General features: G+C 39.2%; 2 protein-coding genes across 2 annotated transcripts; both read right to left on the reverse strand.

Moving 5' to 3' along the window:
- Nucleotides 1–209: 209 nt before the first annotated feature.
- Nucleotides 210–12,949, reverse strand: LOC141899312 (trifunctional enzyme subunit beta, mitochondrial-like). The gene is made up of 14 exons (XM_074785542.1): nucleotides 12,860–12,949; nucleotides 10,002–10,061; nucleotides 9,771–9,912; nucleotides 9,630–9,661; nucleotides 9,442–9,509; nucleotides 8,719–8,806; nucleotides 7,546–7,829; nucleotides 4,976–5,063; nucleotides 2,712–2,836; nucleotides 2,191–2,318; nucleotides 1,957–2,044; nucleotides 1,455–1,529; nucleotides 1,123–1,287; nucleotides 210–493 (listed from the first exon to the last, which is right to left on the reverse strand). The coding sequence occupies exons 1-14, from the start codon at nucleotides 12,915–12,917 to the stop codon at nucleotides 455–457; spliced, it is 1,440 nt and encodes a 479-aa protein (XP_074641643.1). The 5' UTR covers nucleotides 12,918–12,949; the 3' UTR covers nucleotides 210–454.
- Nucleotides 12,950–13,552: 603 nt separating this feature from the next.
- Nucleotides 13,553–17,847, reverse strand: LOC141898792 (uncharacterized). Its single transcript, XM_074784891.1, has 2 exons — nucleotides 17,691–17,847; nucleotides 13,553–16,150 (listed from the first exon to the last, which is right to left on the reverse strand). The coding sequence occupies exons 1-2, from the start codon at nucleotides 17,758–17,760 to the stop codon at nucleotides 15,417–15,419; spliced, it is 804 nt and encodes a 267-aa protein (XP_074640992.1). The 5' UTR covers nucleotides 17,761–17,847; the 3' UTR covers nucleotides 13,553–15,416.
- Nucleotides 17,848–18,382: the final 535 nt, after the last annotated feature.

Below are 18,382 nucleotides of genomic sequence, written 5' to 3' on the forward strand. Positions count from 1 at the left end.
CGAAGGTTTACTGTAGGGAAAATGCGTTACGTGCAAATTAATCAAATGTCTAATTTAACTGTATCTAAGGTTTACTGTAGGATCAACTTGAACTATAGTAATCAATTGGGCCCCGAGACAGCTTTTATTGATCGGTTTGTATTCGATTGCAAATCCTATCTGTACTAACAAATTTTATCCTCACGACATAGAAAACAAGAAGGCAAAAATAATAGTGAAATTTCAATACATTGATTTAAACATGACAGATATTTTTTACAAATAAATTACAAATTGCAATGTAACAGGGGTTTTACATGAATGTATTGTACACTCAGTAGTGTAAGAGTAGTATTCCGACTCATTCTTCATATCGTATCTATATAAAATCTACATGTTTCACGAAAATTGTTCAATCAAAGTAATAATGAATGACTGTCTTTTTGAATGTTCTTTTGAGTTTTGTTTGGAAAATTTACGATGATGGATATCTTTCCACTAGCATGGCGTGTCCCTGCAAATAAAACAAGATCGACTTGAGTGGTCAGCTACAATTTCACTAATAGACTACTACACCTTAACTGTGCGGGCGTAAAATTTTTTGGGACACGAAATTCTTCCAAGGGTGAGATTATGATTAGTGTACTAAATGAGAATTGATGATTCAATAGTAGGAAATTATCTATTGTACTGAAGAGAAGTATATAACTGGGAAAATTACTTGTCATTGCCAACATTTTATATTAAACTACCAGTATTTAAATTAAGAAATCAGAACCAAATAGTGTTTGTTCTATGACTAAAATAATTCTGAATACAATACATTTTTATCAAATCCACCAACTGTCAAATCCTCTTAATTTGGATCAGTTTAACCCGAATCTTAATCTAATCCGGATATTATCACTGGTGCGCCAGTACATAAATGTATGTAAAATATGAAGTTTGATCATTCCACATTTCTCGTAAACCAGAATAATTTCATCGGTCCAAAATGATACAAATTAAGCAGGTTCTGCTGTAGAACAAAGTAACGACACTTAAATTTGAATTTAAGCGATCCTCAAAATCACTCAAAAACAATATATTCTATAAGAGTCTTATAGAGTCTAGAAGTATCTGTTCGGAAATTTCAGTAATTACCTGACCACCTGCTGCACAGGCTGCTACAAGGCCAAATTGTCCATCTTCATCGATGAGTCTGTGGGCAGCTGTGGTTACCAAGCGCACGCCGGTCGCTCCGAACGGATGACCGATTGACAACGATCCGCCGCGAGTATTCAACTTCTCCGTCGGTGGTGCGCCGAACTGAAATTCAAATACGCCAGAAAAAATTAAGACAGCAGAACGAAAACCATGTCACCAATTTACGTGTGAATACAAAAACGCTATTTACAGGTTCATTACTGAATTTGGGGAATATTTTTTATCTTTAGGATAATCATTAATGGCTCAATTTCTATTTGATATCTTACCTTGCCACTTCTGCCCATACAATTCTGACTGAACCAATCGGAGTCGAGAGCTTTCATATTAGCCAATATTTGTCCCTGTAAATAAAAATACTGGTTAAGTACTACAAGTGGTAAAAGGTGATTAACGTTGTAATGCATTCTCCCTGTCCTAAATGATCAGGCGCATATTAGCCAATCAGCACGAGGAAATTGTGCCTTTTATCTAATCAATAATTTTATGGTAGATGAGCTGGCTGGCTTTGCACATTGGTGTGGTTCTGCAAAAGCCCTTTACGCCAGGGACCAGTTTTATAGACTGACTGGTATTATCTTTAACCCTGGGGCTAACTCAATTGACAATGAATTGAGTTGATAATGATAGTGTCAAAATCAGGTTCAAATCGAGACGACAAATGAAACATCCGTTTTGATCCTTGAATCCCAGAATTATTAATGAGTCTGCCTTAACTAAATTTCTTATGAACTGAGAGAAATTAATTTTTCCCCCAGTACATTTACTTACTGCGAAAGCTTCGTGATATTCAAATACCGCAACATCGGCTAACGTCAGACCTGCTCGGTCGAGAATTTTCGGTGTGGCATATGCCGGTCTGAAAATTCAAATTCATTCTTATTTCAACTACCTGGTATGAACACTACAGGTCCCGGTTTCACAAGATTTTTGGTTTAGTTGATATCTTGGCTATCGTCATGCAATGAGGTTTTAAATCTATTTGGCTTAACTCGGCGTACATACCCGAGTAATAATTGATCCTTTGGGTCCTGCGACACGTACAGATAATCTCTTAGATAAGCCAACGGTTTATATCCCATACTGAGAGCCTTCTCTTCAGACATAATAAGACATGCTGATGCACCGTCAGTCTGAAAGTATATACGAAGTAGTTCTTACGAAAAAAGCCACAATAAAAAGTTTTAAGTTGTGAGCATTTTATTATGCTAATAAATGCCAGTAGTTCAGCAATCATAACAAAATCATTTAGTTGCCAATTGCAAAGCCCTATCTGGGTATTCCTGGGTAACTCCCTGCTATTAGGACGATATTGAAATCAACTTAAGTTTTCCTTCCACTAAGGTTATTATTCTTTATCCAAAAATAAGTACACATTTAAATTTAATCTTCCATTGAAAGCACTACTGAAAAAGATTTAACAACCAAAAACCCACAAAATAAACTAAACCTAGATTGGGAATTCTAATCTATTAAATTCTGGGATTTTCATATGGTAACAGCCATCATTACAATAAGTAACTTACCAGGAATGATGAATTAGCAGCTGTAACTGTTCCATGTGGTTTTATGAAGGCAGCTTTCAATTTGGCCATTTGTTCCTTACTGGACACCCTGATACCGTTATCACGAGTGACGACATCGCTTCTGCCTAGAAATACAAATGGTATTTGCCGATTCACGGGTGATAATTAACAGGATTTAAGGATTTAATTCGGGGGGAGGGGGGCAATTGTCCGGATAGGAAAATATGAGAATATCATCGTCATTACAGTCTTCTAAGGTTGGGGTTGTATCTCGACATTTAACATTAGGATGGATATAAAGTGGAACCACATCACCACTTCAGGATATCAGAAAATCCCAATAAATTGCTATGAATATAGGGGCCAGTTTTAGGAAAAACTAGGGGTCCAGGGACACCATGCCCACTTGGGAAGTGGTTCCAAATGCTCAACAATCTTACAATTTCAATATTCAACGCCCCCTGGTGACCATATACAGAATCGAATGACCTTACAACTCACCACAATCATAGAACTTGTCAGCAGCTACGATTTTGTAATTGATTGTGATAACAAAATATGCCTCGTTACCACTTTAATATGGAAATACTAAGTTATTCTACTATTCAACGCCCCCTGGTGACCATATGCAAAACCCAATGACCTTGAAACTCACCACAATCATAGAACATGTCACGAACTATAACTTTGTAATTGATCATGGTAACAAAATATGCCTAGGTACCAATATAAATAAGGAAATACTAAGTTATTCTACTATTCAACGCCCCCTGGTGACCATATAGAATAACTAATGGCCTTAAAACTTGCCACAATCATAGATGATGTCATGAGCTACAGCTTTGCAATTGATTGTGGTTACAAAATATTCATTGATACGAATATAATATAGAAATACTAAGATATTGCATTATTCAACGCCCCCTGGTGGCCATATACAAAAACCAATGACCTTTAAACTCACCACAATCATAGAACATGTTATGAGCTACAACTTTCTAAATGATTGTGGTAACAAAATACGCTTAGGTATCAATATAATGTGGAAAAACTTTTTCCCACTTACGAACGAGTACTGCTGACACAAAGATGGCCGCCAATTGCGTCATAATTGGCTGATGAAAAATACCTGTCTCAGGTATAAAACATCCCTTTCCAAAGAATACCCATCACAAATTGCAATGAGAAATGATAAACCAGTAGGAAGCTACAGGACTCAGAATTTGGGCCAAAATTAACATTTTTGGGCACTAAAAAGGTCATAGGACGGCCATCTTGAGTCCGATCGACCCAATTTTTGTTATTCTGATGGGCCCTGGGGGAATTCACATATATCCGAAAGATCAAGGTAATTGATCAAAGCGTCTTCAAAATTTCCCTCAAAAATTTCAAAAATGTGTAAAGTGCTGATTTTGGCGAACAACAATGGCTGCCAGTCGGCCATCTTGAATCTGACAGGGCCAGTTTTTGGGCTGAAGATGTGTCTAGGGTAGATACATGTGTAACCCAAATATCAAGACATTACCTTGAAGCGTCTTCAAAACTTCCCAGAATAACTTGATTCCGTCTACGGACGGACGGACGGACGAAAAGTGAACGCAATAGCCCGCTGGGACTAAAGTCCCAAGTGGGCTAAAAATGATTATGGTGGTATCAGCTAATGACGACTTCTCACTTTTGATGAACTCAACAATTAGAATCAAATTATCATCTTTGTGAAAGTTGACCCAGATATTTTCACCATATACATCTTTTCAGAGCACTAAAAGCATCTTTAATGATGGCAAGCAATTCCTATCAATTTGTCACAGACACCATCTTGCCAATCGCCATCACATCATTGTGAGGATGAGAGAAATCCCAAAATGATTCAGACAAAGATGAAAAATTCTTGAATAGAAGAGTATATATTTTGGGCAACGTTTCGGCTTAACACTATAAGCCATCATCAGGCGTACTGGTGATCAGTATTTCTCTCATCATCCATCTTACACGGATAGTGTGTATCTTCTCTACTCATCGTGAGGAGGATTTGGCTACGTTGGATACTTGCATTAGCACGTTGATTAAATAAATGGACATCGTAAGCAAGTTATGGTAGGCACTTTGCTTAAATAAATGAATAAATTTGTTTGTGTCGATACAAGCTGCTACTTAAATGAAAACCACCAATTGAACCAAATTATCACAACATTCGTTCCATTGTCAAGTCGATTCTAAATTTCATGTTACTTAAAACAAGATGTCTTCTTATCTTAAATTACCTGGAACTTTGTATGGCATAAGATCCTTCAGTAAACCCTTGTCCGAAGCTTCTTGCGCCAACCTGTGCGACCTCATAGCAAACTCATCCTGTTATAAAATGTCAATGAACAATATGTACGTAATTTGATATTATCAAAACACCAATTGTTTTGTTTTGAGTTGATTACGGTAGTTGTTTTTTTCTACTCTAACAGTTAATGGATCACACTGAATGATCACACTGAATTAATAATCTATACTACAATATCTAACATAGCTGTTTCATTCACCACTGATGTTATTGAGACTCTGCCTTGATATGAACATGTATCCCTTACCAGAGTCTACACCTGTGCCCGGTTCCATAGTCAGGGCTTAGACTTAAGACCAGTCTTAAGATTTAAGAACACTTTTGGCCCTGACTATAGGACCGGGCTAGTAAAACAAAAATTTTTGTTAATGACAACGATTTTCAAAAACTCAAAATCAACTTCATTTTCAATGAAGCCTAATACTGGAGATTAGAAAGAATTATTTCATTTTCAATGGGATACCATAGACCACTACTGTGGCAAGTGAGGTATCCACGATACAGACTTACAATTTCAGTTAAATTCAAATTAACCTTTCCAATGAGTAAATTGATTTTCGGTGAAAGCTCATCACACGCTCTGCATCAAGCGGATCGCCTTTTGGCGGTCCCATGAACAGAAACTCCTGTCCATCCTTGGTTAACCTTGAGCATGATCGTTTTACCTAACGCTCCGATAACGACGGGACACACTTCGACTTTGTACTCTGGGTGCAATCATTGTCATCGTCCTTCTTGGATCAAGCTAGGTAGGTTGCAGAACACGTCTGCCAGTTTCCTGACAAATGGGTCCTCGCATTGAAGTACGTCTATCGGTCGATTGGTGTTTCGACAGCGCCCCGTTCTGTCTCATCACCTTCCTCAGCAAATTATCGATTTCCTCAGCAACTGTTCGATAACACTACCCCACCGTACAGGAGCACTGTAAGGCACCCATACACACAGCGTTGGGCGTGGTCACTGCTCAATCTGAGCGTTGATCCCCATATTCCCTCGCCTTGGTGCATAGGTGATCATTGACTTTCACCTTCAGATCACCCATGCAGGTTTCGAGCAACTGGGGTCCTCCCAGATGTACGCGCTCCCTTCTCCGTACACTGGCGGTGGCACATCTGCCACCATAGTCTTCACTCCTCCCTTACGATCCATGTGTGCCGCTCCACATTTCTCGTAACCTAGCTCCATACTCCAAGCCATCACAGCGTGGGTTCGTTGGACTGGATCAACTTGATGTCATCCATTTACGCAAAGTGTGTCAGCCTGGCTCCGTCCTTCGTCTTGTACCCAACTGTTTGCTCATCTAACGCTGTTGAGATTGGCGCAATGGCAATGCAGAAGAGAATAGGACTTATGGTGTCGCCTTGGAGGAGACCCCGCTTCAGGTGAAGCCGTTCGCTGCACTCGAATCTGTCCTTGTCCGTTTGCTCAAACACTATGTTCCAGTGGCTCATGATCTCGCTAAGAGATTCCTTAAACCATTGAGGTGCGCTGATTGCTTCTACTCTGTGTGCGATCAGGTCACGTGGGAACTTATCGTAAGCCTTTTTGATATCAATCCACACCAACGAAAGGGTCATGCAGAGAAGCTTCGCTTGTTCTGTGTTGGACTGGTCCAATCTCAAGGGTCCCCTTTCTGCTCTTCCGGTAGAATACCTGTCGCAATTGAATCATCCGTGATCCACTTCCCATTTCCCCAGTGGTAACATTTGTGTTTAGGCAGGCAATAGGATGGTAGTTTGCAGGGTTGGCTTCGTCCCCCTTTTTGTGGAATATCACCATTTGCTCCCTGCAGAATACGTCGTCTACTGCGAGATGGCCTTTCAGGACACCTTCTACTACTTGTTTCAGAGTATCCCGACAAGCCGGGAGTTTTTTCCACCAGTACTTTTGGATACCGTCCAGGCCTGGTGCCTTACAAGCTGGCAACTGGGTTAGGATGCCTGTACCTGTCGATGACTTCTAGGACTGAAGTGCTATCATTGGGTACCGGTCTCCTAGAGTTTTGGTCCACCTCCACCAAACAAGTCATCAGATAGATAAGATCCGTTTTCTCAGTCAGAGTATGGTATAGATTACACCAAAAATTGATTAACTAATGAGAAAATTAGATCTGAATTCAATTGAAATATAGAAGGAAATTGAAGCGTGGTAACCCACTTGCTGGTGCCACACTTGCTGGTATCTCATTGGAGAATGATTTGGTTTCCCGCTGTTGCATAATTTGGTGGGTTGCCGGCATACTCCATATAAACGAGTTTTTGTGTATGAATAATGGCGTAGTTGTAGTTGGCTTGCTCTCGTAAGGAATTTCAGCTTTCAGAATAAATGTAAATACGTTATAACTTCATCTCTCCTTTGCCCAATGTCTTATGCTCGAGACATTGAAGTCATTTTTAAAACCTTTTTTTCCTGGATAAATGCATACACCAAGTGCTTTAAAAAACTTTACAACTTATCTACGCGAACTTAACCCCTCGATCACAGTTTCTAACAACTAACCTGCTCCTGTCTTGTTACGTTGAAGGCTGCGGCTAATCGGTCAGCGGAATGACCCATCGTTTCCGACGTAGAAAACTCAGCCACAGCCGGCAACTCGGGCGTGAGCGCTGACGGTGTCAACATTTTCGAGAGCAGGCTGAGGCGAGCGGGCAGTGTCTTCGCTTTGTTGATCGCGAGCATGTGTTTTCTCATTTTACGACTGTGTCGAATCGGCACGTCGGACATGAATTCGATACCGCCGGCGATGACTGTGTCGCACATTCCCGACGTGATGTATCCCATACCTTAAAAACAAACGACAACACAAACAGATGAACATCAACTTAAAAATCTTCAGCCTAACTCAGGTCGCACTTAAGATCTGATCCGATTGTCTGCGATTCAGTCTAAAGATCACTAATCGTATCGTGACGTCGAATAGCCGATTCGGCTGAGACTCGTTAGTCGGAACTCAGCTACGCTCAGGTCACCTGAGACCAACAATCATTTTAAACCAAATGCTAGTCAAGTGATATGTACATTGTTGTTCATAAGCTACGACTTAAAGATCGGTCCCAAGTACAGTCAACCCCCGATATACCGCACTCCCATATACCACCGCCCCCGCCTACCGCCAGGTTTTCTCAACATACATCTATGCAAATACATAAACACCCCCAATGTACCGCCATACTCTCTATACTGCCAAAATTTGTTCTGCACCGTCCGATGTGGGTGGTATATCGGGGGTCGACTGTACGCTCAGGTCACATATTCTTACGATTGTGCTTACGGGTGTTGAGCAAGGCTTTAAAGTCAATCACAGTTCTCACAGTTACTTGGATTCAAAATTTACCCAAGTTTTTCATCATTTTTGGTATCAGTGCAAAAATGAACTGATACCATCAAACTACAGGGATGTCAACTTAAATGGTGACTATCGGGTATAAAAAAAACATCATCATCTTCACCCGTACAACAAAATTCGGTAATTTAATAATTTTTCACAAGGAGCTAAATGAGAAAACGCCACAAAATCTAATATCAACATTCCATAGAGTAACTTCAAATAACATTTTCGCATTTCTGAATTCAAGTCCAAAAATTATACTTCTTAATTCAAGGACAAGGAATGACATTGATCTATTGCGTAAATACCAGAATTCATTCTACAAGTGATCTATCTATACATACCAGAGGTTATTGCTTGATTTGATGAAATGCACGCCATGGTTACTGTATGTGCGGGAATCTTGTCAGAGAAACCAGCTCCTAATGCAGCCTAAATATAAATACAAATAGAAAGTACAGTGAAGGACAAACCAGGAATGGCTTTCAGTCAGACATAATCGAAAATCTGAGTTAAGGATCGGATAATACATCAGGAAATTTCAGAAAATGGTTTTGTTTCAGTCCAACATAGTGAAAAGTCGGAGTTGACCATGTCTGAGTTAGGCGTAGTTAACTGTAGGCCAATGACATATCAAATGAGACATGAAGTTAGTTAAGATCATATAGGAAGGTTTCCAGTTGCCATTTCACAAGGTTGACTGTATCCCGTATCAACTGAGACATATTTAATGCATTCAATTAAGTTCATATAGGAAGAGGCCCATAAGTTGCAATTTCACATTGACTTTGACTTCGAAATGCATGCCCATATTTTAATTGTATTCAATTCTATCTAACTACAGTAGACTTCGCTCAAGTATTTTTGGATCTTTTGGGATCGTATAAAGTGTACGACTTGAGAATGCTATCCAAGTATTTCATATACTGTTGCAAAAATATATCAAAAAACAATATGAGTTGAACGGTTATCCGAGCTAATTGGATCCTACTTGGCCGGAGTCTAATGCAATTACGAGATGATTCATCATTTTTCGATTCAAATAACAATAGTTGATTTCAATGTACCTCTCTCGCTACGTTGCTGGTTTTAACTTCTTGGATAACGGTGCCCATTATTATATAATCAACCGCATCTATTGGGAAGAGTCAAACAACATTCAATAGTTTTGATATCAGACATCATTTTTCCTCAAAAAAAAAAAAAAAAACACACAACCAATAAGCAAACGCTTCAGTCAAAATCATCAACATACCTTTTGAAATACCGGTTCTTTTTAAAAGCGACCTGCAAATATGAAATAGTTCGTAGGTATCATTACCGGTTAATCAATAATCAAACATTCAAGCCACAAAGATGCAGGATAAACAAATCTCCACCGAAATATTTTACTTACTGTAGCGCTCCTCTCGCCAGGTCATGGGGCATTAAATTGGCGTAAGTCGTGCCCGACTGTAAAAATGGAGTTCGCACGCCATCCACCAATACAATATTCTTAACTCCCGGCTTGGCCAAGCTTTTTTTCCCTGTTTTAGGCTCTGTGAAAATGACAGTTTGAAATACAAAGTCCTTAAACCAAGAATTAAAAAAAGCAGAATTTTCAACGAATTGTGAAAATAAAGCTTACCATTTTTCGGTTTTGCGGCAGCCAGATAGTTAGTTGAAGTTCCCAAACATCTCAAATGACCTAGCAAAAATAATAGCATATCAAGCATCATACATCTGACATGTGTAAGGATAGTCAATAGTGTCTTAAGTTATGGTGAAACCTCTAGGATGAACTTCAGGTAACCAGAAAATCTGATATTCATTCTTCAAAACGTGCACTTTTCTAATATTAGGCCTATTCAATATATAGCTATCATCACAGTTCATTAACGAGATTCATCAACAAGCCAGTTCGATGGTTCTTAATTCTTTTGATGCATCATAGACTGCACATAGACTGGAGAAAGGCCGAGAATGGCAAAAAATTGCTGATTCAAATGGGGCCATGGACCCAGTTCCACAGTAACTGTCAATTAAGTTTGACTCGAATTAAAATGCATTTTCAATCGATACCCGGTAAGTATTCTTCGTGTGTGAAACTTAACGCACAGTCTAGTCACTGACTATCAGTCACTGTGCTAGTCACTGACTATCAGTCACTGTGCTAGTCACTGACTATCAGTCACTGTGCTAGTCACTGACTATCAGTCACTATGCTAGTCACTGCCTATCAGTCACAGTGCGAGTCACTGACTATCAGTCACGGTGCCTTCAGGGCCAGTTGTGAGCAGTCATGGCTTAGATTCAAGACCATCTTAGTTCGATAACTAACCTTAAGACCAGTCTTAGGATTGAGGATCACTTTGCGATTTAAGCCCAGGGCCCAGTTTCGTGAAAAAGTTTAAGCCTAAATCGGTTAAGTTTGAATTGTTGCCCTCTTTGAAAACATGAAGTAACCAATGGTGATTACACCAAAAATTTGAGGTTAACTTTTTTGTGAAACTGGGTCCTGAACATAGAATAGTTTGAGGAATGAAAATGTTCATTAAGCAACAGCCAATAGAACGGTGAAAGCAGTAGTTTCGATTCACTCGAAAAATCACTCATGTTATTATGTACGATAGCAAAATCAGCGCTCCCCGACGCATACACCTGCTTAAAATAACAGATTTAAAATGTCATAAGTAGCACCAGCTGGATCTGTGCCACTTTATACATAACATGAGGATTCTATCATCCGATATAATATCAAACTGCCAACCATTCATGCCAACCATAGGCCACGTTCATTCTGATGAACAGGGCAAGAACATGTATCATAAGGCCACGTTGGATTATGGATTTGATTGACTTGAAATGATAATTGAAAAAAATAAAAATAAATTTTTAATTCATTTCTGATTAAGCGATCAGGGAGCAGGATTTAGAAGAAAAATTAAACTTGCCCTATTTTGGAGGTTGTTTGGGATAATAATTATAACCAAATTTTTGTCTATTTACTGCCTACACTCAAACTGACACCACCGTTTTTGCAAGTGATGCTATTTTTATGTGTGATGATGTGGCAGAGGAAGAGAATAATGAATGTTTGATTTCATTTCCATATCTATGCTTGAAATAAGCGGGCGGCAGGAAAAAATAAAAATAAAATTTTCTTTATACATGTAGAATTGGAAAAATTTGGCAGCGGATCAGTAATCCAACTAAAAAAAAGCTTAATCAACAGATTCCTTAATCGACATTATTCAATTATAATTCATAACTCTTAAACTCTTCATTCTTCAACCCTTTTGTGGCATTAGTAGTGGTTGTTGAACAAGATCGACAAATATGATACTCTGTGAGGGACTCTGCAGTTCACTGTGTCAAGCAAGGATCCACCAGATGATTTTGAAAAATGACGCTGAATTTCTTCTCAGAATCAATGCCTATCCGTAATTTCTCAAATCCTATGAATCCTGAATATCAATCCGAGTTTGATTAGAGACATGATTTGCTAATATAATCATAATTTTTTTCTATAGGCCTATAAAGGCTCAATAACCTTAATTTTGATAAAGTTGTCCTACTATTCCGAGCACCATCTCACAGGATAGTTGGTGGCACAGGGTTTATTGCTTCTTGTGCTTGTGAAGCAGTTTAATTCGTGGCGCGGCTCAACACTAATCATGAAGTGGAATTTACAAGTTCAACATCTTCAGTTCTGAAATTTGCTAATCCCCTTTTCAATCAAGGCAAAGAGAATCAGAGCTATCAAGGCGAAGCTGGTAACAGACTGTGAAGCAGTCAATCTCAACGAAAGGGAAGTGTAAGACTGACCAATTCCGATATTCACTCTTCATCAGGACCACAGTCAATAGGAATCACCAATACAACAACGCAGTCAGCCAAACGACTCCAAAGGGAATCCTAGCTGCCATCTGCGCTACAGAGACCAGCACCTTACGTTCACTTTTCTTTCTTCTGTTGCATACAGGACCAGGCCTGCCACATTTAGCTACGTATTCCAGTTACAGATAAAATGAACAATTCCAACACAAAAAGAGTTAACTAGTTAGGCTTGAAGGCTCTTTTGGTTGATGCCTGTCACAAATTGTCAAAACGCCAGTCAGTCAGTTGAGTTGTTGAATGAAATATCACCGACAGTCACTACTGAGTCAGTTGTACAAAAAAAAACTTGGTTGTACAAGATTAGTCAATATGGCTAATAGGAATGCAAAAAGACTCAAACATTAAGCTAGAAGGCATCTATCACCACACTGTCAATGTCAGGTTACTGACGAATCTACTTGTTTTATGATGAATAAACTTGAATTGAATTGAAGCGGTGTGATGTCAGCCGGTCAAAACAAGAGAACATATCGGGTGGCATATTCAACGTCCCACTGACTCCGACTGAGACAATTTTCATCGTCAAAATTAGCATAGGACTGAAAAATGTTCACTGAATTTTACATATTTGCTCCTACTACTCAATGATTTGACCATTCGACGTACCTAATTTGGAATTTATTTGTGAAATCACAGCCGGTCTGCAAAAAATTGACGACGCCATTTTAGACCTCTGACCTCATATGGATCGAGGCTCGCGCGAATTTAGGGAAAGTAGAAAAATGGATTTCTAACAACAAAGGCTAAACGGTGCTCCTTCGTTTAAGTCGCAAGCGGTGTGTTCGAACGATAAAATCCTGTATTTTTAAGGGATGATTGAATATCCATATTTCAAGACAACGATGACTGCGAGAAAAGTTGGCTGAACCCTTGGCTTAGGCTATACAAAGTCCTCTCATCGGGCTCAGCCTGACTGTCAAGTCAAATTTAAAATTTTGCTGCCCAGGTCCTCGTCTCACTCAGTCCAACTTAACTTACACAATTCAAACAAATCGCAAGCACATCTTTCCTCACAACTTTTTTCTAATGAACCATCATCATGCCAGATGATGTTGATGATGGGCAAATTAAAATATCAATCAAATGGCTGACACACCCATGAATTATAACCATATCAATGGGACCTGTTTAGAGTGATGATCAGATAAAAGGCCTGCCCTGAAGAGGTTGACCCATATAGAGGGAGTATGCATGGCAACAGTTAATTCACCCACTACCAACCAGCCAACCACAAAACCTTGGATAAATGACGCGAGAAACACATTCCTCTCGTATATACGTTAGTTATATTTTTCTTTGTACAAAATTTTTTCAAAACAATTGATAAATGCATCAGAAACATTTCCACAATAATTCATTTTATAAAGCAGGACCAATCTAGAAATACATACAGGTCAAATTTCAATATTTTACAAGTTCATTACATCTAAAATACTTTGCATATTGATGATTTTAATTTCACCTCAATCAACAAAGAGCCGAGACGCACTTTTCTAACCACGCGCAATTATCATGCTTCAATATCAAAATCATCACAAACTATTATTACGAATATTTTGGCAGGATATATAAGACAACGTCAGTGTTAAGACTGAGAAAACCTGAACTTATTTTTAAATGAATTCTTCCCGACTTTTCGATATACAAAATAGATTCTTTTATTCTTAGTATGGAAGACATGCTCATTAATTAGAACTTTTCGTCTACAAAAAATAGCACCAATTTATTAAGAGTAACTTTTAGATGGTTCAATGCATTGATCTCATGAACAGCATAGTAATACAAACGGCGTTTAGTAATAAAAGCACAATAAGTTGTGACCCAACCATTCATTCATACATTCATTCCTCGATTCACAGAGATGGAGCCTCTGACGAACAATTGACTATCCAAGCTGATGCCCAGCCAGCCATTCAATGCATGAATGACACACAGAAATGCAAAAATTAACAACATAATAACACCAAGCTTCACAAGGCAGGAGATATAATCGTACTACAATTGGATGAAGAAGCGTCTGATCTTTAAACTGGCTATAAATACACACAGTACAACTCTCAAGATAGGCGAGGATTGTGTATTCAGTTCGAAATGAAGATAGATATATTAATCTACCAATGTTCTTTCTTCTAATCGGACCAAGCCGGCTAGCTAGCTCAGGGAGACAAATGATGGGGGTGAGCACAGAGACTACTAAAGTACAAGGGGCTATCTATCTGCCTATTCAAACAAGCCAGTAGGTCATAACTGTTTGTCAACAATGAAAGCTATCAGTCATCCTGCCATAGCAATAAAACAGGGGAAAAGTCAAATCAACTAAATAATAATGAAAACACTTCGGACAGTTATCAATAGGATCCCAGACCACTCACTAATCATAATCATCAAGCGAACCGACACCAAAAATTCACACAGGATTTCGTATCATTTGCATAGATATTTGCATATAGTTATGTGCGCGTACGATGGGCGCCAACTGACCTTACATAATAATAGAGGCAAATTATAAAACGCACACTCTACAAATATCCATTGTTTTATACCTCTATGGAAAACAAGTGACTAGAAAACATACACCATACGTTGATGCCAAGAGCGTTGACCTCTTAATCAATTGACAACTACATCAATCAGAATGATGTACACAAAATTTTGACAAATGAGAAATGCTACACGAAATACTCTTATCCTCATATTCCGATACAAAAAAAAAATAGTTGAACTCCAAAATGCAAAATTCGTATGACTTCTTCAGAGAAAAATTCTGAACATTTTTGAAAACAATTTCGAACGTTTAACGCAAGAGTAGATGATACGTCAAGAAATTAATCAATAGAAATTCCATCTGAATCATTTCAACTCATGAACTCGACAAACCCGTAAAAATAATGTTTACAAACTATCTTCACGACAAAAAAAAGAAGAAATATTTACAATACATAACTCAAAATGTTAATTCAATCGAACAAAAACAGTAGAAGCCTGCTCAAGTTGATTCTTTCCCGTATGTCATGTCGAACGTCTTGGGCATTTTCACGTAAGTCGGATAAAGATCCTGTTCTAGAAAGATCAGACTTAACAAGGCTTTATCTGCATAATAAATCCGCACAGAGGCAGCGCACGTGTTAAAACAGCTTATCATATAAAAAAACGTCACGTCTCGTTAGACCATCAGGTCGACGTTCTCGCGGCGTAAATTCTTCTCCGACTCCAACTTCTCCAACTGACCGATCGCGACGTCGACTAAAATGTTGAAACAGCGAAACAAATCGTCTTTATCGTTATCGCTCTGCGACGACGACACGGGCGGCGTGTGGTCGCCGTCGCTCGACCCGATTGCGTCGGCGAACTGAGACATGTCGTCGTCCGACAATCGCGAACCCGTCGTCTGATAGTCGCTACTGTTTGAGTCGGTGTCCGAGCTGTAGTCACTGCCGTTGTAACGATTCGAATATTGCGTCAGAAAGTTCGGGTAATCGTCGTCTTGGTCGCTGCCGTAGCCGATCGGCTGCGGCGTCCACGAGCTTTTGAACTTTTTCGGACCCGAATTGCGCGTCATGCCCGAGTGTTTGTGCTTGCGAGTGATCGTGAACTGCAGCGGATCTTGGCCTTCGCGTTTGATCATTTCGGGTAGAATTCGACGCCGCGCGTTGATGAACCAGTTACAAACTTGCAACACGGTCAAGTTCGCCATTCTCGCCAGGTCGATTTTCTCCTGGTCGCTCGGGTACGCGTTGTACCGGTGGTCGTACAGCCATGCTTTGAGAACTTTCACGGCTTCTTTCGGTAGATTACCGCGCGGCTTTTTCTGTTGTTTCTTGCTGTCGTCGCTGCTTCGCGAAGCGTCGTCGTGTTCATCATACGTAGTGTACCAGAGTTTATCATCGTTACGCATACCTGAAAATAAGATCACGATTTTCTAGTTAATTATGCAGTGGCATTAGAAGAGCAGCAACTGCAGCGGCCAAAGCTGTGGCAATAATTTACTGAATGACTTTTTTTTTCTCGAAAACCACGTTTAGAGATTAAGTCAATTCGTCGTGGCAATATTAAGAATCTGTCCAAAATCGGCATTTGGTCGCAGTAATAAAACATTGCTTCCAACATGCCTGTTATGCAACTGTCGATTATCTTATATTTCTTTCGTAATGGTTACCACTGTTGTCAATATGAATAGGCTAGGAGCTACCCCTCTCTTATCACAGGGGTTTGGCGATGGGCTTGGATTTTATTTCCGGGTTGTTGATAATCTCGCGAGAATGGCGCTAAATATGAACTGCGAATAAATTCAAAATATCACGGAAATACCTTGTGTTTATATTGTTTATTTATCCGCTATAAAGTTTCGATAAACAATTGGTTGTTAAGAATCATTATCAGACGGTTGTCACGCTTTACTATATAAAATCACAAGGGATGAAACGCCAGGCCTCCGCTGTACTTAAATTTTCAGCCAGAAAGTTTGGACAGTCACGTGACATTCTGATGACGTCATCGCATTTAAAACTTCAACACGAAAAGTTAACATATTCACAGACCGATATCAATTGTCAGATTATGATTCATATGAAATAAATAACTTATAAAGAATAAATTATGATGAAATATATAATTCATAGTCAAAAAATGCATTTGAATGTAAGTTATTCTCAAACATTTTTCGTATCATAGTTTCCATCTTATATGCTTCAGGTTCGCGTTCAGTCAAATAAGAAGCGTTAAGTCACGTGACTGTCCAAACTTTCTGGCTGGCACGACTTGAACTGCGTTTCATCCCTTGTGATTTTATATAGTAAAGCGTGACAACCGTCTGATAATGATCCTTAACGACCAATTGTTTATCAGAACTTTATAGCAGATAAATAAACAATATAAACACAAGGTATTTCCGTGATATTTTGAATTTATTCGCAGTTCATATTTAGCGCCATTCTCGCGAGATTATCAACAACCCGGAAATAAAATCCAAGCCCATAGCCAAACAACCAACTGCCCTTTAATCTTGACTTAGGTTTACATCAAATCTATATACCACAGGGGCTCGTCACGATAGCTGGGGGTCCAAAATCAAAGATTTGACCCAGTATCCTAGGTACCACCTGTAAAAAAAGGCCTTTTTTATAGGTGGTACCTAGGATACTGGGTCAAATCTTTGATTTTGGACCCCCAGCTATCGTAACGAGCCCCTGTGCTATATACTATTTTATCATGATCGTAAATATTTCGACATCAAACGCCCCATTTATAAACATATTTACAGTGTGTTAAACGAATTAACCATCAGATTCTTTATAAATTACGAAACACGAGGTCGTAACCTCTCCCGCTCACAACACGAGGCGCCGCCATGCCGTTTTGTTGTATGTGTATAGCGATCAAAAACCCGAACTGTCAAACAACTCGAGTCGATAACATCGAAATTAAGCGTTTAACTTACCATCTTTTTTCGCGTCAGCTACGGTGATATATCTAGATATTACGGGGATGCCGATAGTTGTCGGGTCCATCGCTTGAATAGGCTGTTTGACGGTAAATTCTGATGTTTTCGCCCTTCCTCGTGGTACGCTATCTCGCTGACAAGCCGGCGGCGTGGTGGTGAGTTCTGACAGCTGCCAAAGCCACGTGGCTTCGACGGATTTAGACGCGGACCGATTTATTCTCTCACAAAGGGGTAGTAGCCTCAATGGCGGGAAACTTAATATTGAATATTCGGACACCCCAGTTACGATATAGTCGAAAATAATACTTCCTATCATAGGTATGACTTAAATTTATCATTCAGACGCATCTTTCAAGAAATTTGGTTAGAACGCTGTTACGGCGATATGGTTGTAAGTTCGTAATTTACCTGTTGAACGCTATCGGCTTAATGACACCGACCTTCTTTTGTCCCGCTCACCTATATTTCGACCAATCAGATCGCCGGATTTGACGAGGTCGCAACGGCGAGGTTTTAAAAGTAAACAACGAATTGTCAAATTATAAGCTAGTTTGATTATCATGCGATTATTCGTCAGTTTTGTCAACAAAAGAAGTTTATTTCGTTGCTAACTTAATTGCTCACTTTTACAACATAGCAAATTTAGAACGATAATATTGCCTTTATAACGAATTTGTCAATGCTAGCAA

This window comes from Tubulanus polymorphus, chromosome 2 (assembly GCF_964204645.1).
Source record: "Tubulanus polymorphus chromosome 2, tnTubPoly1.2, whole genome shotgun sequence".
NCBI lineage: Eukaryota > Metazoa > Nemertea > Palaeonemertea > Tubulaniformes > Tubulanidae > Tubulanus > Tubulanus polymorphus.